Source organism: Amblyomma americanum, chromosome 1, assembly GCF_052857255.1.
Source record: "Amblyomma americanum isolate KBUSLIRL-KWMA chromosome 1, ASM5285725v1, whole genome shotgun sequence".
NCBI classification, from domain to species: Eukaryota; Metazoa; Arthropoda; class Arachnida; order Ixodida; family Ixodidae; genus Amblyomma; species Amblyomma americanum.
In genome coordinates, this window is record NC_135497.1 from 98,160,462 (window position 1) to 98,186,712 (window position 26,251).

Here is a 26,251-nt window from a genome sequence, read left to right on the forward strand (position 1 = left end):
TTAGCGATCACCACTTTGGCGATGTGCGAGCCGCACACAGCCGCCCACTGCGCGCGATTAGCAATCGCGACTTTGGCGATGTGCGGGCCACGCACCACCGCTCACTGTGCGCGGCGCGTACTGTGCGATTATCGATCGCGAAGCCGGCGGGTGCTCTCGTGGCTCGCGCGTTCGTATCATCTGTAGAGGCAAGGGAGAGAGTTCGGAACATTCGAAATTCTGCACGTTGTACACAATGCACTCTGGGCAGGGAATTTTGCGAATTCGTATCATCGCGAAATCCGTATAAACCTGGTTCGTATCACTGAAATTCTATTGTAATGACAAAAAAAAAAGAACTTCGTTTTTAGAGTGATGACATTTTTGTAAAAATACTATAAAAACATGTGACTGGCTTTATCCTGCACTATGAACGAACTAGAATACAATCACAAACAATTAGAGTATCTCCATTATTTTTAAAATGATAGATTTCCTATGCTGGCACACTTGATTGCTCAATATGACAGCTATAACTTTTTTTTCTGTTTGAGCTAGGGAGCTGGAATTCTGAACATAGTCTAACGAGAAGATACATCATCCCTGAAAAGTTTATCACAATTGGTGCAGTAGTTCAAAAGTTGACTCTTCAGTCTAGCATTCCCCTTAAGTAAAGCAGACGAGCGATATGTATTCCATCACTTGTCCACCTATAGACAAGCGCCGGGCCGTGACGTCAAAGAGGTGCGGCGGCGCTGGCGTCAGCAGTGACTTTCGTTGTGTAGGCAAAAAGCGAGACCTTCCGCACTGGGTGCACCGCGCTTGCGTGCTTTTGGCACAATTCATGGCGCGCCGACAAATTGTGGTGCGGTTGGTTGAGCCGCAATGCAGAAGAAAGGAAGTGGCATAAGTTTCCATAAGTTTACTGCAGTCAGATAGGTGCGAAAGCGACAGGCAGGTGCCGAGGAACCAGACAAGTTCGGCGACGGAGCAGCTTCACGGCTAATTATTACCGCCGAGCTCGTTTCACCCTTTGGGTTATTATATTGTGTTTCTGCATTCAAATCTAATAAGCTGGTTAGTGTCTCTGATCGACTTTGCATCGTTGCTGTTCGGTCGCGTGGTGAACTGTACAAAAATCAAGCAACGCCTGCAACTCGTACTCATTCTGTCGTGCTCTCAGCATAAGTTTTAAGCGCGATATTCCGTGTGCTTGGGATCGTAAGTTGAATGCAGGGGGCCATTTTCAGATGCTTATCACCCGGACAACGTCCCGAGCATCACTTCGCACAAAAGTAAAGACAAAAAGCTGCAGCCAGTCGCCTTCAGCGTTCACATCGTGCCACGCTGGAAGAAGCACCGGACTCGGGTAGTAGCACGCACGACGGTTTTTTCTGTTTTCATTTTCGCGAATTTCAACAAGTGTGGCGTTTCAACGCTGGTCCAATGACGCTACAGGATCTCGACAATGTCGCGCAGTGTTATCCCCCAGATTATTTGAATTTTCACATTGTAGGTCGAGAGCCTGACAAACACAGCAAATTCCACGCCAAAAGCCACTCCAATCAAGGAGAATGCGCACACATGAATAAATTCTAAAATAAGAAGCAAAAATTTTATAGCTTAGCAGAGTGAGAGTAAATTTTGTTCGGAGCTCAAGGAAAACGTCTATGCATGCGCCCGTAGAGCTCTCGGATCACATTTGCCTTATTCAAAGCAGCTGTAATGTTCATTATTTCCAAGGTCTCCGGAGTGAAGCGGCTAGGTGAAAATAGGAAGCACATTACAAAGCTCCTCGTGTGAGAAAGCTGATTCGCGTCGTGAATCACATTGTCCTATCTTGCACTAGTGATCGGATATGCTTTATGGTAAGAACTGTGGACGATTAGTTCCTCCACATACCTCGCGCTTTCACCTGCCGTAGCACTGCGCTGTTACTTGTCGCCAACTAGGAGCGGAGAAGCACCCGATGCAGCACTCCGCCTACTAATTCCGTCTGGCGAACAGGCTGAGAGCATCAACAAAAATGTTTCTAACCACAAGCGACGTGCACACTTTGAAATATTCGCATGTACCAGTTGGTTTCAGAGGCCGCATTGCTTGGCGCATTGTAGGCGTGCTGCGGTTTGCCTACACCCCGCATCCCTGCCGATCGCAAGCACCACCTTTGTTTACAAACATGACGCTTGTCCATAGCAAGAATTTTTGAGCTAACTTCAGTAACACCGAAGATATCTGTGATTAAAAATGGCATTTGTCGTGTCCTTCCTTCATACACTCCAGCAAGCCCGAAAAAATAATAAAAAATAGGTTGGTACTGAGCCTGACCCGTGAAAACGTCACGCATCACCACCCAGTTTGTTTACTTTCAGTGGTGGTGCCCGCTTACCCGCCCTTGGTACAATCACTCGCATACATTTCACCGCTCTCAATGCAAGCGCAAAGTAGACCCGGATCTCAAGGCACGAGCTCTACAAGTGATCCCCACAAAAGGCTTAGAACCCTACACGTATGCCGCACATAGAAACTGGCTGCTGAATGCTGGCAACAGCAGTCACAAATTGCCACCCGGTGCATGGGCAGACTACGGCGGCAGTGCAAAGGGTGTCTTACCCCTCCCGTTCAGTTCGACTGCACCTGGCGTCAGCGGTGACAACTGCAGAGCAGACGACTGTCCCCTGACTGGAAGCGTAGCAGTAGTAATGTCATGCTAGCAGTGATTGGCAGCGCCAGGCTCCTTATCGCTCACAATGACATCACTATAACTGACATATACTGCTTAGAAAAATAAGTTCCAAAAACCGTCACTACGTGCACATGAATCAGCCTGCAAATTTTTAAAAAGTCCTTTTAATTAATAATAAATCGCCAACTCCGTTCCAAGGTCCAATATTTAAAGTGAATGCCCTAAAGTATTTGTTCTATACAATGAACGTATTTACCAGCAACTTTGAATCAATTTCATAGTCCCTTTGATGCAAAAGCGTTAGATGGCTCATCAACACGAAAACCTGGCACCGCCCGATAAGTGGCAACGTTACAGAACTCACGCTTGGTCAAAACGGTGTGACATTAACAAAGGCGGGGAAAAAAAAAAATGTTAACCAGTAATAGACAGCACTAGTACACACAATTTCACCATCTACAAAGGAATAGAATTAGAACAGAACTGAAAAAGAATTGGAATAGAATTGCAATGCTTTCATATTACTTGCATGCATGTTCCTTAATGTACCTGGTGATTTTTCTGCCTAGTCCTTCACACATTTTCCCTTCTCCACTCAGCTCTTGCAATGCATTTTTTCCCCAACGGTACGTGCCACACTCTCTCCGTGTCCACAGTCCCCCTCTCCTTCACCTGTGTATGCCATATACTTTGAACCATGGTCATCAAAAAGTTTGCACTGCCAATGTGCTTCATAAGTCTGGAGGTGAAGGTCACTATACCACATTCAAGAGCAGTGGACAAAAAAAATAAAATAGGAGTTGTGCAATGCAGCAAAATACTGTTAATTCAGAAAACTGGATAATTCAAACACCCCACCCGGCCCACTCAAACAATGGCATAATATTCCTTATCTCGGAGTAATTCGGCTGCGCTTCGGTTAATCTGAATAGGCAGCGCAGCTCCTCTGTGCGCACAAGGTGCCGGTAGTGAGGTGGTGATGGTGAGTGACTGAAAACTCCAGCCATTATAGCACAAATGAAGCAGGTGTCCAACCGAAATGTAAAGCCATCACACTCATCGCTGTTATTGTCAGTGGGGAAGGTACGATGGAATGATTTTTGTTTTGTGCCCCATTTTCTTTTGTTTTCTCCACATGCACACAGTGGACCATTCTGTAAATGTTCATGCTGCCGTGGAGCTTGTAATCATTTTACATTAAGTCATGTGCATGCATGCAGGGTCTGGCTATTTTTCGCAAGCTATGTGCGTGCGTGTGAAGGGAAGAAGGGGAGGCGGGAAGGGCAGGCTGTTGATGCCTTGCATCCTAGAGGACATATGTGTTGGCTCATCCAACAGTGTGTGCACTGCAATACTTGACAGAACTGCAAAAACTAGTTATTGCCATGAAAATTCCTTCCAGAAAATTTATGACTGCAGGTTTCTTCCCCAAGAAATAAAGGTTTGTTGATATGGGACATTTTGTTAGGGTCTGCCTGATAATTCAATGTTCAGTTAATCCTAACATGTTCTATGGTTTCATGAAATCTGAATTAACGGGGTTTTATAGTTACAGAACCTTGGTTCCAAACGTGAGACGTGCTTGAAGCAGATGACCTGAGAAAAAAAATTCACCGGGCATTTATGCAACCTTGTGGCAACGCAAGTTTCAGCAACAGCCATGGGTGGTATGAAATGCTCATGCCAGTTAATAGTGTTTAGCAACTATGGGTAGGGATGTGGCACGTCTGTTGTGTTTACGCCACTCCACTCAAGTTAGTGCAACAAGTAACCTCTCGTGAATGTCTTTTGCTAAGAGTGTTGTAGTAGCGAGCTGAAACTATAATCATGAAATGTGGGGATGGGGTAGGCTTGTGTCAAGCAGGTCATGCACAGTTTCTCTTCTATACATATAGGGCGAGCATCCAATGTGACAGTCTCGAGGGAAACAGATTATGGGGAGAATGAAGGTGAGGAGGAACGAAGAGGAGTAAGAGGGTGAATGACAATTATGCTGAGTATATACTATACAGCTGTCACAGTAAAAACCCACATTACATTTGTGCAAATACAGTATTCACATCAGTTGGTGAGAATGGTTTATTAGAGTAAAGGTAGTTCTAGTAGAAATGCTGAACGAAGTCATACTGCCCTCAGGTGTGGTTCTTGCACCACACAACTGATATTCCATACCAAAGAGGTATGTAGTGAAATGCGCGGCCGACAATGGTGAAATGCCAGAGGACGAAGTGTCACTAGCACACGCTGGAGAACGCCTGGGACCTTGGCCCCGGCCGGACGCTGCCACTACCGCTCCGCCACTATCTCCTCTCCGGCAGCCCTCTAATAAATGTAGCCATGGTCACTTCCGGTGTACCAGCCACAGGGCGTTGGCGGTTGGTTCGCTCAGTTCGAGGCTGCGCTGTACATGAACGGCATCACTATCCAGCCATTCAAACACACAGTCCTCTGCGATATCCTCCCGCTTGGCTCGCTGTGCCGGCTCGCCTGCCCTACCTTGGGCTGCCGGCCATATGATGCGCAGCGCATGGCGGTTTTAGCAGACTTCAGCGCCTGCTCCGTCCCGCTGCCGCTCTATGATGCTGCAGATCCGTTTTCACCGCAGCCAGCATCTGAGCCTGCACCAGCCTCACTCTTACCCATGCGGCCTTCGTCAGAACATTGCCCGCCTCGGCAGCCCGTGGTCACCTCCCCACCACTACTGCCAACCGTCTCCGGCCCAGCCGTCCCATTCCACGACACACCAGGTAGGCTCAACACGAGCTTTGTTGCACATCCTGCTCCCACAACTGTCCTCTGCGCATTTTTGGACTTGCCTCCTTGCATCTGTTCCTGTCTGCCCGTGACCATGTTGAACAATGCCCCTGCAATGACTCATTGCAATAGTTCCTACCCAGAGACAAATTGTGCTCCGTCTCCACCAAATAGCTCTTCACTGACATTGTCGCTAGCACCTCTTGAATACAAGGAATGCTCTGCAGTAGCATCCGCGTCGTTGCTTTTGGCATTATCGTCTGCCTCGTCACATCAGCCAACAGCTCAATAGGCCTCTGCAACGATGTTGACGTTGCGACCCGCTAATGCTGAAGAGCTCTCGGCAAAGACCAAGTCTGCTTGATGTGGAGGTCGCCAAGGAGGCGACCGCGGTCACGTTTATTAAGGCTACCGAAGAGGAGGTAGTGGCAGAGCGGCGGCGGCAGCATCCGGCCAGGGCCAAGGTTCCAGGGCGTTCTTTACCGCGAGCTGGCGACACTTCGTCCTCTTCGGGATTTCGCCACTGTCGTCCGCACGGGTCGCTTCAGGTATGACATGTGGCATCCTCAGATAGACATGAGAGGCTTTCTTTTTTTTTTTTTTCTGAGAGCACACTCAGTTTTTTTACAGCAAAGCTACTAGTGGCTCACTTCGTGCGCGAGCAGCGACGTCATTGGCATAACACTTGACGGATGCTCTTGGGGTCATGTGATGCCACGCGAATAGTCATACAAATGCACTCCGCATAGCTGTTGGTGCAGTATTAATCACATGAATGAAAATCATAACTGCAGAAGCATTTTTTTTCTTTTTGTCGAACATTTAAGGGAATCCCCCAAGGTGGAAGTGTGGAAGCTGTATAGCTTTCCTTTGTAGCCGTATAGCTGTGCTTGGGTGGATGCCAATGAAAAATATGCTTGGTTTTTTTCTTTTGTTAAAACATTATTTTAACGAGTTCGAAAAAGGAGAAATATAACACGGAACTCTCCTGTAATCCCAATCAATGCTCACCTGAGATTCTTCGGTCAGCTGTGGAGTGAGAACACGGAAAGGTGGAAATCCAGTGAGAGGCATTTTGGAACCACAGGGTATCATCTCAGCAGGGTCTTGTTCAGTGTCAGTCTTCTCAACATCAGTCTTGGAGTTGTCATCTTCCACAGGAGGTGGCAGAACCACTCTAGGTGTGGGCAGTTCCAACAAAGCACACGTCATTGAAAGAGAAGACACAGGTGCCAGGGTGGTGGTGTTACACGAAGTAGGTTGTTCCTGATGGCTCTCTTCAGCAATTCCCGATACATCCTTTTCACAGTGGAGCTCCTCATCTTTGGCTTCATTACCATTTAATGGCCCGATTTCTGCCTTTTCCACTTCGGCAGACTCAGCAACAACTGCAAGATAAAAAAAAAATTAGACTCCGACAGCTAGACCCTGCACTGCCTACCATCAAGGGCACTCATCAACAGCTCAGCAATTACAAAAAGGCAGCAAAGAAAAGAAAAGCTTAGGTAAGAGCCGTAGGCACGTCTGGCGACGATATTAGACTCAGATTAAGCTATGATCGAGGTTAAGCTGATCTGATTTGTTTGCATTGCAGATGGAAGGTGATGATGACAATGATCCACAGTGCACAATGCGACAGTGTTTTACAGTTTAACACGAGACGTGATCGGCTGCGGCGATAGCATAGTGCTCTCTTGCAGTGGCCAGCAGAGCTGAACTGTTCGCGCCGCTGCGGGTTCGAATCACAGTCGTGGCATTATTTATTTTTATTCAAGGTCAAGGCTTCAGCGATGGCCCAGCTTTTGCAGCTTTGGTCGTGAAGTCGAGTACAGTGAAAGCTCGTTAATTCGAACCTTGATAATTCGAATTTTCGGACAATTCAAAGTACACTACTTGGTCCGGCAAAGCTCCATAGAGATCTGTGTATAAAAAAACCCGTTAATTCGAAAGCGAACTGGTTCCGCTACGGATAATTCGAACTACGTGCCGCCGCGTCTGGGCGGCTTGGCACACAGGACGTGGCGAAAAAAAAAAAGGCACCTCCGCATAGTTAGAGCCTGCGCACGTCCTGAACGGGGACAGAAGGTGGAACCAGATAAAATCGTGAAAGAGTGGGTAAAGCCACAATGGTGCCATCAACTGCGCGGCGGCCGGTAGGGGTTGGCGGCCGCGATGGCAGCTGCCTACCATCTTTTCCGTGCAGCCTCCAAAACTCGCAACTAAATACTCGTTAATTCGAGCCCCGTTAATTCGGAAATACGGATAAGTACTGTCGGCGCAGTCCAGCCAACGCCCATGAAAGGCTATGACTTCGGACGGGCGCTACAAATTACGTGCGAAAAACTTTTTCTTTTTCCTTGCGAGTGTCGTCCATCCTTCCGCCAGTCGCCAACGGAAGCACTGCCAGCTTTTAGCATGTCTGTGCAAAAGGCGTTTGCTCCTATCACGTGTTCCAATGATTGAAAACGAGACTTGCACAACCGGACAAGCACTGGCACTCTGCCAAGTTCACTCCCCCCCCCTTGCTACAGCTAACGTCAAAATGTGATGCGATGCCAAAATGTGACGTGATATTGCTTGCGAAGCATCTTGGCGCATTGCCAAGAAATGCGTTGTGATGGAGGTAACTGACGCAATTTTTTTTCCCCAAATTCTTAGGCTAAAATTGGGGGTGGGTGGGTTCATTATTCGAGTAAATACGGTACATATACCGTAATGCAAATGGTTCTTGTCAGTTTTTTCGAGGCCATTCGATAATCCGAACATCAGATAATTCAAACTTTTTTCCCGATCCCGTGAAGTTCGAATGAACGAGCTTTTACTGTATAACACAACTACTATGATAGGAAGGATGATAATTTTTGCCTTGTTGCAAACCCTGACATCAAGAGAAACAAATGACATGCATATTAGCAAGTGCCATATGGCAAAATTTCTTCAAAGTTCTTGGCGAAAATTCACATAAGTGCACAAGGACTTTTATGAGTCACTCATGGTATCAAGTCTCACTGTTCTCACCTCCAAGAGCCCACCCAAACCCTCTTCCCACTCTATGAACTCTCATAGGACACCACCCCGTCGAAACTGCCTACCCTCTCTCCCAACCAAGAGGCAGCGCCACCTCGTGGCTACGAGGAGCTGTTACTTTACCAGTCTGCAGCGAAATCAGGATCGGAAATTCTTATGTGCCACCCCAGATCTTTGAATTAACCTGTGGGAAGCCAGACACAGCTTCCTCCGCCGTTGGCTATGCCAAAAGCACAACTGGATGCTCAAACGTTGCACAGAACTTAAAGAGCAAGCCAAGAAATACGCATCCCAATTATCCTCCTAAAATTGGCATCACTAATGCAACTTCCCTGGGGAATGCTTAGCACATCCAAAACATAGGCCATTCTCAGACGCCTTCTACATCCCGACACCACTAAAATCACCACCCACTGAACAATTGCACACAACTACAAGACGACCTCCGCAACCAGCACTTGGGCATTCATCAACCACCGCAAGCCTCCCATCTTTTTTAAATGGAGCTGGCACAGAGGCCTATTCATGGGGCAGGGGGAGTCAAGAGTACGCTGCCGAACATGTGGCCAGAGTAACGTGTGGGAAGTGCAACAAGGATGCCCGCCCAACGGTGCACCACTTGTGTTAACTGCCCTAGATACTACGACATCAGCAGTAGACACCTCAGAAGTTGTATCAAAACAGTCAGTGCTTAGACTACACCAACCAGCGACACTGGGCTCGACCCACACTGCTCCCAGGGGTGGAGCAGCGCGGATTCTCTTCACCAAGGGGAGATATCACATTAGGAGGTTAATTCCTGCCTCATGTGCGAACTCCCAGCGGGAGAGCAGTGTGGGTTGAGCGCAGTGTCACTGGTTGGTGTAGTCTAAGCACTGAACGTTGTGATACAACTCCCGAGTGTCTACTCCTGATGTCGTAGTAGCCAGCGCAGTTACATGTGATGCACCGTTGGGCGAGCAGCATTGTTGCATTTTCCACACGTTACGCTGGCCACATGTTCGTCAGCGTACCCTTGAGCATCTTCAGCGTTGCTCAGCTGGTCATATGTCTCAGCCGCGGGCAACTAATCAAGGGTTAGAAGCCCCCATCACTTGTGAGAAAATACAGCCGGCCAAATTTTCAGCTGGCTAAATATTTTGCCCGCTGTACAACCTCCTGCGCGATCTGCCTATAGATTCAGTGCCCAGGAGAGGATAAAATCACCAATGCCATCATGCACAACTTATCCACCGACACTTTTTAAGCTTTCACACAATATGAATTCCAAGGTGTCTGCTGCCAGAATACAAACAAGCAGACGTTATCCTAATCCCAAAACCTAAAAAACCACCATCCATCTCAGCACTTCGACCCATCTCCCTCACCTTCTGCCTATTACACAGAGGAACATGACTTGTTTCCCCCTACATACTTGAAGTCCGTCCAAGACTCTCCGCTCTCTGCTGCTTCAACATGACGTACTCAATGGTATACCCTCCAGTGGTGCGCACCTCCTGGGAGCCTTAGACAACACAGCACACACCACCAAATCATGATGGCCTCAACAACATACACAGAGGCTCTTGCCTATTTCAGAATGTCTCTGTTTTTCTATCCAATTGCACTGCCATAACTGGCATCGGCACCATACGATCCCAACCATTTCGCACCCCCAACACGGACACCCCACAAAGGGCTATTCTTCTCGACGTTTCTTTTCAACACTGCCATGGCTCCACTTGCCCACCAACCAATTGGACATGAGGACATCGGCTACATCATGTATGCCGACGATATCACCCTCCGGTCCACTCACAGCTTCCTTGCGGATAAGGAGCCAGCCCTGCAACATGCCACTCAAATGGTCAAGACGTTTGTCACACAAAGCGGCGTGCATGCAATGTGCCCCAAAAAAATCTGAAGTTCTTTGGATTCAAGGACACCTCTAGACGTCACCCAGCCCTATCTGCCTACAAGTGCACAAACGTCCCATTAAGTAGTGTTCGCCTGTGAGAGTGCTTGGTTTCTGGATCCAGCACGACGGCAAACCCACCCACACCATCACCACTCTTCACACATCCATTCTTAACACTGCCCGCATGATTCGCCACATAGCATGGCACCATAAGGGCATGCGTAACGAAGACACCGTTCGTTTAGTCCCGACCCTTGCCACCAGCCACATGTAATATGGCCTCCCATATCACCAACTAACGTGCACTATCCTGAATCAGGTCAACGTCCTAATCCGCACCCTCTACAAAACTGCTCTTGGCCTTCCAATATGACCATCCACAGCCTGCCTGATTGCCCCCTGGGCATTCATAACCCCTTTGAAAAACTCCGTGATGCGGTCCTCACCTACCAACGCACTCGTCTACTCACCACCTCAGCAGGCACTCATACTCCGCCACACTGGCGATCCCCAGGCCTCTCAGACCCTTGCCCTCAGGGGCGTACTCTCCACTGATATCCGCATGCTTCTCCGCCTTTAACCTATCCCCCGCCATGTGCACCATGTACTTTATGGCCAGGAGGCAGGCTCGCCGCCGACATCTTCGCAAACAGCACGGACAGGACACCACAGCCATCTACGTGGACCCTGCCTCCTATGCCCACCCACAAATATACCTGCAGCGCGGTATATACCAAAACACTATGGCTGGCCACTTCCTTCGAGGCACCAGACCCCATTATCGCTGAAGCAATCACTATCGCCCTCATCATTAAATTAAGTGACGCCCATTCTCAGAGCTCGCATATCTTCACCGACCCACAGGTTGCCTGCAAAGCTTACACAAGTGACTGTGTCGCAAGGCAAGCTCTCCATATCCTAGACCATATCCTCCAACAAGACCATATCATTACCTGGGTCTCTGGCCTCAAAGGTCTGGCTGGAAACACCACGGCTGATACACTAGCGTGCGATTATACTTGCTGATCAGGGCCTCCTCACCCCCAAGTTCTACACCCCCATCCACTCACTACGCAACGTGCCCAGAAACCTTGAGTATCAACAGGCACCTGAACCCCCTACCCCACAAACACCTTTCTCCGAAAGACTCCTACCTTCTCCAGCAGGTTCAGACGCTCACATATCCCAATCTCCATCACCTAACACTACACGTAGATCCATGTCCTTGGTGTGGCGACACCCCCACTTTCACACACATCACATGTGCATGTCCACAGAAAACCGACCACCTTAAGCCGCTCACCATCGCCAAGAAGTCAGCAGAAGCCACTGGGGCCCTGGACTGAGGGCCCCAGCTGCAACAGCTGTAACCACCACTTCTGCCAGCAAATGTTTATTCATTCACATATGTTCCAGATTTGATAATTGTGACCATTTTACCCCCTCAATGAAGAAAGCTAAGGATCGAATGCTCAGACAACTATAAAGGACATGCTCGCAGCACAGCATGCACCTCTTCTAAAATTCATGTGCATTTTTTTTAAAGCCAATACTACTTAGTGACTCACCTTTGTCAGAATCATTTTGTTGTACAGGAACATCTTCAACATCCTCTTCCTCAATTTTCTTTGGTTCTATTAGAGGTACCTCAAGAAGTTCAATTTGCTGCTGCTTCTTTGTACTGCCTTCCTCAGGTGTCTGCTCTAAAGTCTTAACTTCGAGATCCTCATCAGCTTCAGAAGTCATTTCACTTTTTGCTTCATCAACTTCCATCTCTTCTCCAGGGTTCTCTTCTGTACTGTCCTTCAGAGTCTGCTCTTCATCTTCTGGAGACTTCTCAATGGGCTTATCCACATCCATTTTCTCGTCTGCAGGAAAGACATCAGGCAACCTGGCTTGTTCCTCCTTAAAATCGTCACGAGCTGGCTGGACTGTGCTCTCTTCATTTTTCTCTGATGTAACAGTGATGTGGTCCTCGCTAAGTGTCACTTTAGCAGCCTCACCAGAGCATTCAGAGGCAACCTTTTCACTCTCACTTGAGCTGTCGACCTTCAACTCACATGAATTGTCAACCTTTACTTCGGATACCTGAGGAAGATCAGAGTTCTCATCTTTGGAGAGAACCACAGCTGCCTGAGTCACAGTCTCTGGACATAGCACTTCTTGGTTGCTGTCAACCGTTGCCTTTGCAGTGGCTGGCACAGCAGTATCCACTGGAAAAGAAAAAAAAGTATGAAGACAAACAGCTATTACATTAGTATCCGAACACTTGTGAGCACTGTAACATTCAGTACAGCACAGCCAGGAGTGGCAGCAATCTGCTGCCCCAAGTGAGAAGAAAGAGAGCAAAGAAGAACAGAACAGGAGGGATGCTTCTGCACAAGTGGATTTGTATTATAGGTCATACCTCACTGCAACGAACAATTAGCAGGAAGCCCGTATGGCACAATATTATGGTTTTACAGGTGCCAGGCATGGATGTGCACAGTTTCCCTGGCTCGCTCATGCTGCCAGTTGCTTTCACTGATGAGTGGTACAGTGAACTCTTGTTACTACAAACCTCAAATTAACTTTTTTTTTTTTTCAGACTTATGAACATTTCAAAAATTCCCATCAAAAAACCGAACATTTCAGAATAATTTACGTAATCTATTCGGTCACTCCTAGTAAAGGCACCTTGTTATTACAAACCTGCCCTGGATTAATGGCGCCAAAAACACTACTGAGGTGCTCAATCTACGATGTGCACCTCTGCTCATAGCTGCCACTATCCTGAGTCTCGTACTGGAACCTGGGTGCGGGACTGTCGACAGCAAAACAGCCAACCATGTGATTTCTGCTGCCTTTTTTTTTTTAAGGGTGTGGTTGTGTGGATGAGGCCTCATCACCCTCACTGCATTGTTTTCCTCCATGCTTTTGGTACAGAGTGTGTTGAACTGTGCCGCCAAGTTTCAAGTGGTGCTGAGACAATTGCTCGGCTATGTGTTCTGCTGGTGCCTATGTTAAAGGGCAACTCCCAGTGTTTTTTGTACCCACACGAATTTGAATTAAATTTTCAGGGTAAATTCTCTGCAGTTTTTTGGTTATTGGTGACAAATTTCTCAACCGGGCAACGTCTTGCCGCAGCAAAAATTAATCTAAAAGTTTTTTTTATTTTGTGCCTTCAACCGGAGCGATTTCTATGGGCAAATTTCCATGTGTGATGTCACAAGTTGGCATGCTTGACGATATTTGTTCTGCGTTTACTGAAGGACCAAATTCCGCACTCTTTTTTGGTAAGCTCAGATAAATAATGACCCAATCTGTAAATTACAGTTGCCAGTTTTGACAATCAACACGAGGACAATAAGTTTTGGGACAGTATCCGTGACGTCATAGGTTGGTACATCGTGAAATCTTAGTTTAGCTGAAAGCCAGTTTCGGTTTCCTGGTTTCTACTGTTCTAAAATACTTCTACTCAGTATTTTGATAAATGTTTTTTTATACCGGAGAGATGGGACTCTAAAAGAATGTGATGTGATTATCAACTCAAAGTGTTCACCAACCTCCGGAGTTGCCACTAAAGAACAAGTGCAGACAGTTCCCGGTAAAACAGAAGGTGTGACGATTAACGAGTGGCCCCATCTCAGAGGATAGTCCGACTGCTTAGTTTCAGTTTCGCTTTTCCGAGCTTCGCAGCAGCCCGTAGCGATAGTGGCTCTATCAGCCAGCCTACCAGCCAACCTAACACAGCTGAGCACTGTTTCAGATGCTGACTACTGTCTCGCTGGTGTTTTCTTTACCAATTTTTTTTTTCCTTGCTGCTTCGGTGCCATTGAGCTGTTTCCTTTGCTTCCGTCTGTATTGTTCTGTTCTTGCAGTGCGCTCTGAAACTGCACTCTCGTCACGTGCCGTTCGCTGTTTGTTTGGTGAAGACTCCACCCATGCGACCATGCCGCTTATGGTCGGTATAACGCAGTAGCGGTACAGCTATACCGTATCACACAGTGAGTGATACGGGAGGCTCTTAGGATTCTGGAGCAGTTCTGCTTCAATACTCCCAATAGTACGTACGCAATAAAACATTCATGAAAACGTGAAAAATAGTCACTGGTGCGCTCTTACTCGTCTCAAAATCAGGCAACCACTGCTCAGACTTTCACCAAATAAATTTACTGTGATGCAAGCAGCTCATGGCCATCATTTCAGAGTCGTGATAATTCGAACATTTCTTCCGGTCTCTTGGAGGTCGAATTAATGATATTTTACTGTACTAGCTTTGATCTCAGAGTATTCCGTTATTGCAATATTTCAATATAACGAACGATCCTTGGTGGTCGCGCGAAGTTTATCGTTGAGAATTTACTACAGGTAGTACAAGAACTAACCTCCAGCAGCCTTCCAACAAAAATTCAGCAAAAATCACATCACATTTTGGAATGCATATCTTTCCTTTCTTCAGTAACGCATGACACTACAAGTTTTTGCTTTTTGTGTTATCATTAATTTAACATAATATAAACTCAGGTTCGGAAAAGACTGACAAAGCAGGCAGATGAAGACTTACCTGTAGCAGATACAAGGGGAAAAGAAGGTCCATGGTGGCTTACAACAACCATTGGAGGCTTTGATGCAGACTGTGCTCGAACAACTTCACGGAATGAGAGATCTCCATCATTAAGCAGATGATAATCCATCCTGCTTAGGCCATACCTACACAAAGAAATATGATTGATAAAACCCTCACACCGGAAAGTTGTATGCAGGACTATAGTTCAAAGCAGCAAAATTACAGACTGCGGACCAGTCTGGTGAAGCAGTCCGCGGCATGATATGGGCTCGCAACAGCGCCCACACGGTGGGGCAAAAGATTGGTTTATGGTGGCTTAATGTCCCAAAACAACTCAGGTTATGAGGAACGCTGTTGTGAAGGGCTCCGGAAATTTCGATCGCCTGGGGTTCTTTAACGTGCACTGACATCGCACAGTACATGGGCCTCTAGAACTTCGCCTCCATTGAAATTCGACCGCCATGGCCGACATCGAACCCGCGTCTTTTTGGTCTGCAGCCGAGCGCAGTGGGGCAGAAGAGTCAACAGAGCAGGCACAACATAACAGACTATTGACACCATGGCTCTGCAAAAAGCAAGCAGCAAATTTAAAAAAAGATTTTACTCATCGAGATGGAGGCTGGAAAGAAGTGCTGGTTGGCTGTGTTTGCCATGCCATTATCAGCTGATGATAAAGATTCTTTTCTAATAAGGCCGTGTTGACAAATAGAGTCAATGTAAAGGAAAGACAGAGACCTGCAAAATCAACTAAGAAAGGAACTGATGTTCTCTGGACCAGTGGAATATTGGGAGCTTTTCCATACCTCCCAGGAGCATTTTCGCAGCTACTGTTAATACCAACTAATGTAGCATCACTCATCCACAGTGTCATGCCTGTTAAAGCAACAAGCACAAATCACGAGTGCAGAGCAAAGCTGCTAAAAAGTTCTACTCTCAAAAAAGAACGGCATGAGCTTGCTTCCAGGCCTACAATGAAAACCGGAATATAGGTCGACCTTTTTTTTTTTTTCAAAAAACCACGGCGAAAGGTAGACCCCCGTCTTATATACCGGTCATTGGCGTAAAAACTACGGAAGTCTTGCAACAATGGGCGGCTGAAGTCAACAGCCTCCATCGCCATCGCCATCAGCAGCAGTTGTCGCACCGCCATTTTGAGTTTCCATTGTTGCAAAGCTATTTCGGTTAAAGGCTGCCTTTTCACATATTATTTCAAAATGAGCGGAAGCCGACGGAAAATCACTTTTGACTTACAAGAAAAACGTGACTGAGTACGCGGAAGCTCACGGCAACCTGGTGGCACAGCGCGAATTTGGAATATCCGAAAAGAGCATTCAGTACTGGCGGAGGCAGAAGCCGCGTATTACAACTTGCAGCTACCAGAAAAAAACATTCCGTGGGCGGACCACAGCGTATCCAGGGAAGGTTGCGCGCCGTGCAAGATTGCTGCCTGTGACTGCCGAATACATCCGCGAGAAAGCGGTAAAGATCGCGCGTGCCTCTAGACTCACGAGGGCGCAATTCAAGGGCTTGCCATCCTGGGTGCGGCGATTCATGAAGTGGAAAGGCTTTGCTCTATGGCGCCGTACTTCTGTCTGCCAGAAACATGCGGGTCGATGGGTGCGCGATACTGTTAAAAAATTGGCCGGGTGAACATATGAGCAGCTTTTAAATGAAAATAAATGCTGTCACCACTGTGCAACCTATCAAGTCGCATATGTTTCAAGGTAACGGTGTCTTTCGGTACTTTTTCCATTGAAAAGATTTTTTTCATTTTTAGAATTGGTTAGTTGGGGGCGGGGTCGATCTATATTGCGGTCCGACCTATAGTCCGGTTTTTACGGTAGTGACTGCAATTAAATTACTCTTAAAAAGTCCGCAGTCTGCTGCCACAAAAAAAAAAAACTCACTTTTGGCACCAGCTGTGGTCCTTATACCAACCGCAGACTTCCCAACCAGAAATCTGAGACACCACCATGTCACTGGGCCAGTGAACTGAACAAGTCTGTGTTCTGTCGTCTGGATACACATTAAACGACTAACCACATTGACGAGCAAGTACAGCAAGCAAGAGCTGAAAAGTGGGCTTCGGTATGATTCTACAAATGCCTTTCCACATAACAAAAAAATTAAAGGCGCATTTTAAGTCTCCTTATGAGCAAAAATGTGAAAGCATTTCGAGGTCCGTTGCCCCTGTTACTTAGTAGCATAATTATTTACTGGTGTTAATTATTTGGTGAATTAAAAGGTAAATAATTATAGATTATTAGTTATTGTTAACTAATCATTAATTATTAACAAACAAGCAATCAGCACATTAATTATTAATGTGCTGATTGAGTTCCTTCACTTCTGGGGGAATTAACAGTAATTTGCCAATTTCATTAATTACTCGCAGTAATTATCAAAATTGCCTTATTTATTTTATTTAGTAATTTGGCCATTTAAACTTTCCATTCAATCGTTATTAATCATTACAAATCGACAGTTCATGAGGACACGCTCTGTCCACAGCCTGTGGTGACAACCGTCCACGCCACTCGTGAGGCAAGAAATCCTTTCGCATTAAAATCCACACAAAAGACACAAACACACAGTGCCGTATGCTCACATGTCCCCCTTTGTCCATGTTGTCACTGCACTACCTACAAAGGCATGTATAGCTAGCTGAAGTCTGAACGTTCAAAGAAAATTGTGGAAAAAACAAGCGTTTTAGCCACTGCAAAATAAAGCAACTTACTTAGCTGCACCAATGAGCAAATCCTTATCATGCCGTCCACAAATCCACCAGTCTGGAAGATCCATGGAGGGTTGACACAATTTGAGCCTCTCGTCAAGTTCTGGATGTGGCAAAATTTCTTCTCTTATCTTGCTCAGCAACTCAATACGCTGCAAACAGCGTGTGGCTCTCTCTTCAGAAATTGGCTCGACGACGTACTGAAGATTATCTGTGAAACATCAGAGACACTTATAGCAATTCTAAATGCATGCATACAACATCAACCAAAACTTCGCATATGTCAATACCAAATTTTGTTTTGCAAAGTGAATACGAATTATGAAAACAGACTGCATAATGAATCAAATACTGCTGAACAGTTTCGAATACGAATACAGATAGCTTAACTTAAAAAAGAACACTTTTTCAGAAAACAAAGCTATGAAAGGCAAACGAAGTACATACTGCTACACAAATTTTTATCTTACCCCTATCACTACAATTTATTGCATCCAAAAAGCCTACCCATAATGAATCAAATACTGCTGAACAGTTTCGAATACGAATACAGATAGCTTAACTTAAAAAAGAACACTTTTTCAGAAAACAAAGCTATGAAAGGCAAACGAAGTACATACTGCTCACAAATTTTTATCTTACCCCTATCACTACAATTTATTGCATCCAAAAAGCCTACCCATAATGAATCAAATACTGCTGAACAGTTTCGAATACGAATACAGGTAGCTTAACTTAAAAAAGAACACTTTTTCAGAAAACAAAGCTATGAAAGGCAAACGAAGTACATACTGCTCACAAATTTTTATCTTACCCCTATCACTACAATTTATTGCATCCAAAAAGCCTACCCATAATGAATCAAATACTGCTGAACAGTTTCGAATACGAATACAGGTAGCTTAACTTAAAAAAGAACACTTTTTCAGAAAACACAGCTACGAAAGGCAAACGAAGGACATACTGCTCACAAATTTTTGTTACCCCTATCACTACAATTTATTGCATCCAAAAAGCCTACCCATAATGAATCAAATACTGCTGAACAGTTTCGAATACGAATACAGGTAGCTTAACTTAAAAAAGAACACTTTTTCAGAAAACACAGCTACAAAAGGCAAACGAAGGACATACTGCTCACAAATTTTTGTTACTCCTATCACTACAATTTATTGCATCCAAAAAGCCTACCATGTTAAACAAGAGGGAAGGGAGAATGACACAGCACAGCAGAACCGCACTATAGTACATCAGATACAATAAAAACTCTGATACAGCATTCCATAAATGACTGCACATTTTTTTTCTTTTATAGTGAAGACATCAGGGAGATGCTAGACTGAAAATCACACTCCTTCCTGGGGTTCATCGTGGAAAACTTCAGAAAAAAAAAAAAAATGCTAGCTAGCCCGGAGACGATGTGATACGAGCAGATACAAAACTGCTGGGCTGGCTGCACTCGACAGTGGCAGCCAATGGAGATCCTGGGTTCATGTTACGTGACTTAAAGGGAGAGTGAAGAGTGCTCAGAAGATGCGGAAAAGAAACTCCTTGCGATAACGAAACAGACTGACGTACTAGTCGAAAAAAGAAGGTTTTGGCCACTTCCCACAAATGTTCGCCATGGCAGCCAACGCTGATGCTCCGAGCGGCGGCAGCTCAATGATGGCCACCTTCGGCACCTAATATGATTTTTTCCGTCATCGCATAACATTCACACGTTTTTAACTAACTTCTCGTTCAAATCTTTACATATTTTTCTGCGCGAAAGTAGGAAGTTCCAAGATGATAAACGACCGAAAACAAAATTATGAAAATTCTCATATAACGCCACTTTTTTAAAAGATATTAACACTAGGTGAATGAAAATTGTGCCACTTATATACAGAGCTTCACCTTCGCTTTAAAAATCTACTTTTAGTTTCAAAATAGCTCAATGGCTTCATGCCCTAAGTGCCATGTGTAAGTGAAAAACTGTGCATGCTTGCACAGCTACTGAACATAGCAGTACGAATGACAGCGCAGTGCAAAATAGTTTTTCTTCCCAATGCTCCACCGAGCACAAAAAAGCAATATAATGTCATTCCTCGCCATGTACAATTTTGAGGCAATTTTATATTTTTGTGCTTCATTTTCAGTGGTTGGTGCCCATATATTTTGAAACTTTTCATCCCAAAAAATATTGCAGATTGCATCAAAACCTAGATACTCTAATTCTACACACCTTAAAGGGACAGTAAGGAGAACTCTATCAATTTTTTTTTTGTTAGAAAAATCTGATAGTTCGGCATTTCATGGCTTTGTTGCCGCTTGTCCATGAGCGAAAGATGCATTTATTTCAAAGAAATTTGAATTCGAAGTTGAAAACATTTTTCCCGCCCTCCGATTGAAAACTCGGCGCCCTCTTATGACGTCATAGGACGGAATGAGGTGAAATGTGATGTAAACGCAGACTCCGTGACTTCTGGCGGCTAGCGGTGCGGTCTAGTAGCAGCTGAAATGAAAGCTATCGCCGCTGCACGTTGAAAGCATCTATTGGGGGTTGCTACCGTTGCTTCGTTAACGTTTGCACCGTGTCTTGCCAGCGTTACGATGGATCCCGTTCCCGAACCCGACAATGAAGTTCTCGCAAAAACTCTGGCCTGCATTTCAGCGACCTCAGCACCACAGAGCGTGCGATGTTTTTGAGGGAGCACGGTTAGGTTAGGCACCTGAGGGTCCTTTCCCCCTTCCTCAGTGAGCAGCCGTTAGAAATTAAACATCTTAACCCCAGTGCAGGAAGTCGCGAGGGGCGAGGACAAGGCAACGCGTCGCACCCATCGGAGGCTGGCCGAGGCTTTGGGGCAAATGGATTGTGATTCCTTGAAAGGCACTGTTGCACGGTGCAGCAGGCGGCGTCGAGGAGGTTTCTCACAGTCGCAAGGGACAGGTTATTTTTTTTTCCCACAAAAAAACGGATGGGTACTCAAGGGCGCTCGCATTTAAAGCTGGCGGCTTGAAATTAAAGCCGACACACAACGCTTCAACAGGTTCCGCGCATTTCCGGAGGTACGGGGTCCACTGGATCGGGCTCTCTCGCCCACTTGCATGTACCTTCAGATGTGTACTGTGAATGGACTAAATTAGCTGAGAGCTCAAAGAGGATAGCTCCGCCCAACTGCCGAAACTATTGAATGGAGCCACAAACAAACGAGTTGGAGAAGAGTGGAGTCACGTTCTCTGCAGGTTTCAATCTTTTTTTCTTAACTGCATTGTATCTTGTCTCCCGTCCCTAACAAAGGATTTCCGTTATGTAGTTTGAAGTTGACTGGCACAGCCGGGAACATTTCGCCAGGCGAGCACACGTAGACACAAGTGCTCTTTATACTGCTAACTGCCTTGTACGATCACCAACCATGGTGCCATCATAGTTTTTCATCGACCGTGGCGATCATCTGACCAGCCTTAACAGGCTCCTTCAAAGGTTAACTAGCACTTGAAGCAGCACGTGGAGTTCCTCTGCTGTTCGGCACTTGTAAATCGAGGCGCGTCAAAAACAAAACCACGGGGCACGCAAAGCTCATAGACGCGAAGCGCCATAACAAACCGAAACTCTCCTGGCCGCTTGTGGTGCCACCAAGCATCAGTTTTCTTTGCTTCCAACATTCAGGTTGTCTTTTGTCTCTCTTCCTTGTGTGATTAAAGTGCACTATCGGTTTCAAAACAAAACTTACTTCAATATTGAATCGCGCTACCTTCCTTTGTCAGCCTCAGAGATTCTCAATCCCCATGTGGGAAGGAAAAGGTGGTGTCTCTTGTCTTATGACGTCATCACGCTTGTACTTGCGAGAGTGGCCTGTGGCGGCGATACCTGTATTTTGGTTCTTGCTATTATCTATCTTACAAGAGCTTTGTTTTCAGTAAGAGTGGTGTTTTTGTGATCAGGAGCTGGTATTCTACCGATACAAGCCAACTTCAATTTCTCCTCAGTGTCCCTTTAAAGATTATGCATGCCAAATTAAGTCTCTATTAGACAACAATAAGTGCACAAAACTGCACAAAAGCCATGTTGAAAATAGAGAAAAACATAATTGAAAGTTACAAAAGTTGTTTACTATTGTAGCAGCACTATCTGCATCGCAGAATCGGTGATACAATCGAGCCCACATATAATGGCCCCACTTAAGACGAACTTTCGCTTATAACGAATGAGATCTGGGAGACTGTCAAAATATACATTTCAATGGCACAAAATCCCACGTATAACGAACGTCATTAAGCCCTGGTGATTGGTTACAATGAACGGACGGCGTTAGCCCAGTGCCGCGATGCGAGATAACCTGCCTCTGACCCCTTTGTGCGCCCGGCGCGTGGTGTTTTCGGGCCGCTCTCAAGCGAGCTACCCTTTCCCTGCCGACGCACCTTCCAAGATCGCCCTCCTGCCCCTCCTCGCAACTACGCTAACCTATCCTCACTCTCTTGCAAATCCGTGCGTGGCCTCCGCGAGCAAAGGCTGCCACCGATCGCTGAGGCCACGCTCCGTGAAGCAGGCCTTCCGCGGGAGCCAAGAGGTGGCTGCACTGACGCTCACGGACGCCACTCATTGGTCTCTCCGCTAGCACTGTGCGTCTATCTTTAGCTTGATTGGCTTGATTGCCGTCTGCGTGCGCTGCACGCCTACCCCATTGCGCGCTTTTGTCACTCTTGTTACAGTGTGAACGTTTCGTAAGCTTCGTTCGAATCTCGGGCCCTGGTTGTAATTCGGGATGGCGGACGGGAACACCGTGCCCATTTCCATTGTTTTCAGCGATAGAGATGATGATAGCGGCCTGGGCGGAGGTGACAGCCACTGGCAAGCAGAACTGCTTCCGCAAGGGCGGCTTCGTCAACACAGTGTCTGATGCCGAGCCTGATGCATCGGAAGATGACCAGCCCGGCGGCGATTTGTGGCAGCGCGTCATCGACTCCGACATGGGGGGTCATGACAATGGCTGGAATGATTTTATTTCTGTCGAACACGACGCCGACACCGCGAAACTGTGCACGGACGAGAGCATCGTTTCTGAAGTGCGGGACGAGAGTGACGCGTAGGAATCGGATGAGGATGAAACTTCGGAGCCAACACTCATCAGCGCACCTGTAGCAATGGGCTACATAGAGAGCCTAAGACAACTTATCCATGCCAAGGGCCTCGGCGAAAAGCATGCTCCTGCTTTAAATAAACTGGAAACCTCCCTCATCGGATCTGCGCTGCAAAAAAAACACAGCTATCACGGACTTTTTCGCAAATAAAAAATTAAGCGTTTTGACAAGCAACCGTCATTAAAGCTGTGATCCACTTACTACAAACTTCAGAATATAACGAACGGACGCCGCGTGACGCTCATGTTCGTTATAAGCGGGCTCGACTGTATGTGGGCAGCACACCGCTACTCACTGCTCTCTGTGCTTTCAGCGTGACTAGCAATCTTGGAGTAAGCGATTTGTGGGCAGTGCTTAGTGCCCGAGGGTGCAGTCGCGGTTCGAATACTCACACCATCCGTAGTCATACGGGAGTGTTCGGAACATCCGAAACTCTGCACATTGTACACAATGCACTCTTGACAGGAGAATTTCATGAAGTCGCGTCATCCCGAAATTTGAATCAACTGTGTTTGCACCATACGCATTCTACTGTAGATCGACTAGTGCACGCGACCAGCATCACCGCTAGCTTGTTTTTTTTCCCGCTTTCCAACGCACAGTGAAAGGAGAGGTTTAATACGTTTGTACCAAGGTTTAAATTGAGAACTGTACATTTTAGACACTTTATGTTGTCCAGCTTTAAAGGGCTTCAGAAAGGGGCTCTCAATAAAGTAAAGCAAGAACTTTTTAATGCGCTTTGTGGAGGATGAGCTATATGCAGTCAAAATTTAAACCTCCGCATTTTCGTGCCTTTCCGTCTCGTCAATTTTCGTATGCAAAAACGTCTGTGCTCCTCCACCAGCTGCGGCATGCACTGAGTGGCTGTGGCCATGGTAGCACATGACGTCTGAAAGGATTTGGCGTGGTGAACCAGTGATGACCCTTGGCTGCCGACGTCACTTACACGACGTGACGTCGTATGCCAGGTTTTTGTGCGAAAGCCCGGCACAGTGCGTCGCCACGAGGTGCGAAAGTGGAAATGTTTTAAAAATATATAATTTCCTGCTCGCTTTTGAGGTCTCGTGCGTGGCATGGATGCTCGGTGGCCTGTACTCTACATAATACAAGAATTTAAAGCCAAGCTCAAACACCCTTTCTGTGGTTCTTTAAGCAGCATTTGTTCGGGGCAGGAATATATGTGCATGCTTTTAGGATGAATGTCGGTTATAACGAACAAATTTTCACTCAAAATCGGACTTCGTTATAATGAGGTTCTAATGTACATGCACACACCTAGTTTAATTGCTGCTGCTGCACATAAGCCAGTGAGGCTTATGTGCAGGCTTATGACATGATTTTGAAAAGTAGTTACACAAAAGGAGCAACGAGGAACTTGCACCTTGAATACAATTACCTATTCAAGTTCATCCCTCGCTCTGCATGCATTGATGAGCAAGTATACAACTTAGCGTAGTGAAAAAGCTTACCATCTTCCTCGCCCAGCTTGCGTCCACAGACACGCCTGCACATAGCCCGAAAAGCACGGAAGTATTCCGTCAAGGTGTCATCTCGTTTGCGCTCAAGACGGCCTACAGTACGGAAGCCTTCCCACACAAAGCGCTGCTCCTGGCGACGATAATCCACGCCATAGCAAGAGACTGCTCGATAGAACTCTGCTTCTTCTCGCCTTGACCATCTATGAAAAAAGCCATGTATACAAATTGTAAAGTAAACAAAAAGGAAAGCACCTGATCAATCTATACATTACCTGAAGCGAAACACAAAGAAATACAGTAACTCCTACAAATATAACAATAGGCTTCTACTTTTTTACAAATGCCTTCTATGAATCAACCCCCCCCCCCCCCCCCCCCCTCTCTCTCACACACACACACACACACACAGAAATAGAGAGACATACAGTCACAGGACGATTAAGGCTATGTAACAGGAGATTCAACAATAGCTGTTTAGGCATTTAGTCACGTGACCACTGGTGTAGTGGACAGCCCCGTCCACCCGTCACATAAGCCACCCGTAGGCTTATGTGACCCAGGTCAACCAGCGCAACCGGTGGGTGGGTTGCGCCAACAGCAACGAGAAAGCCAGGGACGAGCACCTAACAGCTATCACTGTAAAAAGAAGATTAGGCCACATTCACGAGAAGAGGGCAGGAACCACGTCTATGCATTCAGGCCAGTCCTTAGTTGTTTTGGGGAGCCAGCTTGAAAGTACTTTTGACAAACAAGAGGGTACAAAAGGGACACAACGCACAGCTGTGTGTCACAACTTAGTCTTTCTGTCCATCCCCTCTTGTTCATCAGTACATTCAGCTAGCTTCTAGTGAGGCTAGCTACTAAGCAATGCCAACCAAATAGCCCAATCACAAACAGTTCTTGGTTCAGTACTGAACATAATAAGGCAAACCTTTCAATATATATGTATTAAAGAGACACTAAAGGGGAATACAGAATGTACATAGATTAAGAGATTGCAAATACGTCAGTGTTACACAGTACTGAGCTTGCATAAGCACAAAATTAGAGAGACATGAATCACTACACCTTACAAATTCTAATAACTGCACCAAGTCAACTGAAATCTTTGCTTCTACAATTGATTCATCACTTTCATGTGCAACACTTTTTTGATAAAAAGGTAACATCCCATTGAAATAAGAGAAAGGCAGCGCTGTGACTGCTGCTAAGGTAGCGAATACAAGATTTAACATCCCAAACCAACACACAGGCTATGAGGGATGGCATAGAGGAGGGCTCTGGATTAAATCAGACCACCAGGGGTTCTTTTAATATGCGCCGAGATCCAGTGCACAGCCTTTTGCGTTGAATACCAAAAGTCTTGCTCGTTTTCTGGCACTACCACAAGGACCACCTAGCAGCCTCTACAGCTCAAAAACACACAACGGAGAAACGTGCAACTCAAGAGGTGAAACTTAATTACTACTGCTATTTTGCACGAAGTCACATCTGCCACCTGTAAACAGTAAAACTCGGTTATAACGAACAACGTGATTTCTTCGATATATGGAATAATTCGATGTACCTGAGCCAACTTATAACGAACTTCAGTAAACTTCATCCCAAAATTCGCACTTCCACAAGGTTGTGAATAGTGGAGTTAAAACAAGCTGACAAAATAAACAATGCCACTCACCATGAATAATCTACTTCAAAAAATAATTTATTGGCCAGAAATGTACACCCATTTGCAGCAAGCAATGATTTTTAACTGAACATTGAGCTTAGCTCCATCAATGAGAATCATATTGTTGACATACGACATCATTTCAATGGACTCCAGCCAGCTCCTCTGAATTTCTGAGCAGTATATTCGCAGCACATCGATAGCAGAAAGGGCTTCGTGAAGCATCGAGCAAGGGTGACCATCTTCTACCGGCGGTTTCTCAGTGGCACCAAACACTACCACACTGGAAACAATTTCCAAGTTTGACAGGCTCACTGTCACAGCTACGTCATCCCCAAAAAATATTGGAAAGCAACT

At 46.1% G+C, this 26,251-nt stretch overlaps 1 protein-coding gene across 5 annotated transcripts in view; it reads right to left on the reverse strand.

Annotated features, from left to right (window-relative positions):
* kis (chromodomain helicase DNA binding protein kismet) overlaps positions 1-26,251 on the reverse strand; it is a 162,878-nt gene that overhangs the window by 26,784 nt on the left and 109,843 nt on the right. For all 5 annotated transcript variants that reach the window (XM_077646309.1, XM_077646307.1, XM_077646308.1 and 2 more), the window contains 5 exons: positions 24,217-24,425; positions 17,630-17,837; positions 14,890-15,035; positions 11,912-12,556; positions 6,431-6,807 (listed from right to left, as the gene is read on the reverse strand). In XM_077646309.1, the coding sequence (XP_077502435.1) occupies positions 6,431-6,807; positions 11,912-12,556; positions 14,890-15,035; positions 17,630-17,837; positions 24,217-24,425 (1,585 nt within the window). The remainder of the gene's footprint in view (positions 1-6,430; positions 6,808-11,911; positions 12,557-14,889; positions 15,036-17,629; positions 17,838-24,216; positions 24,426-26,251) is intronic.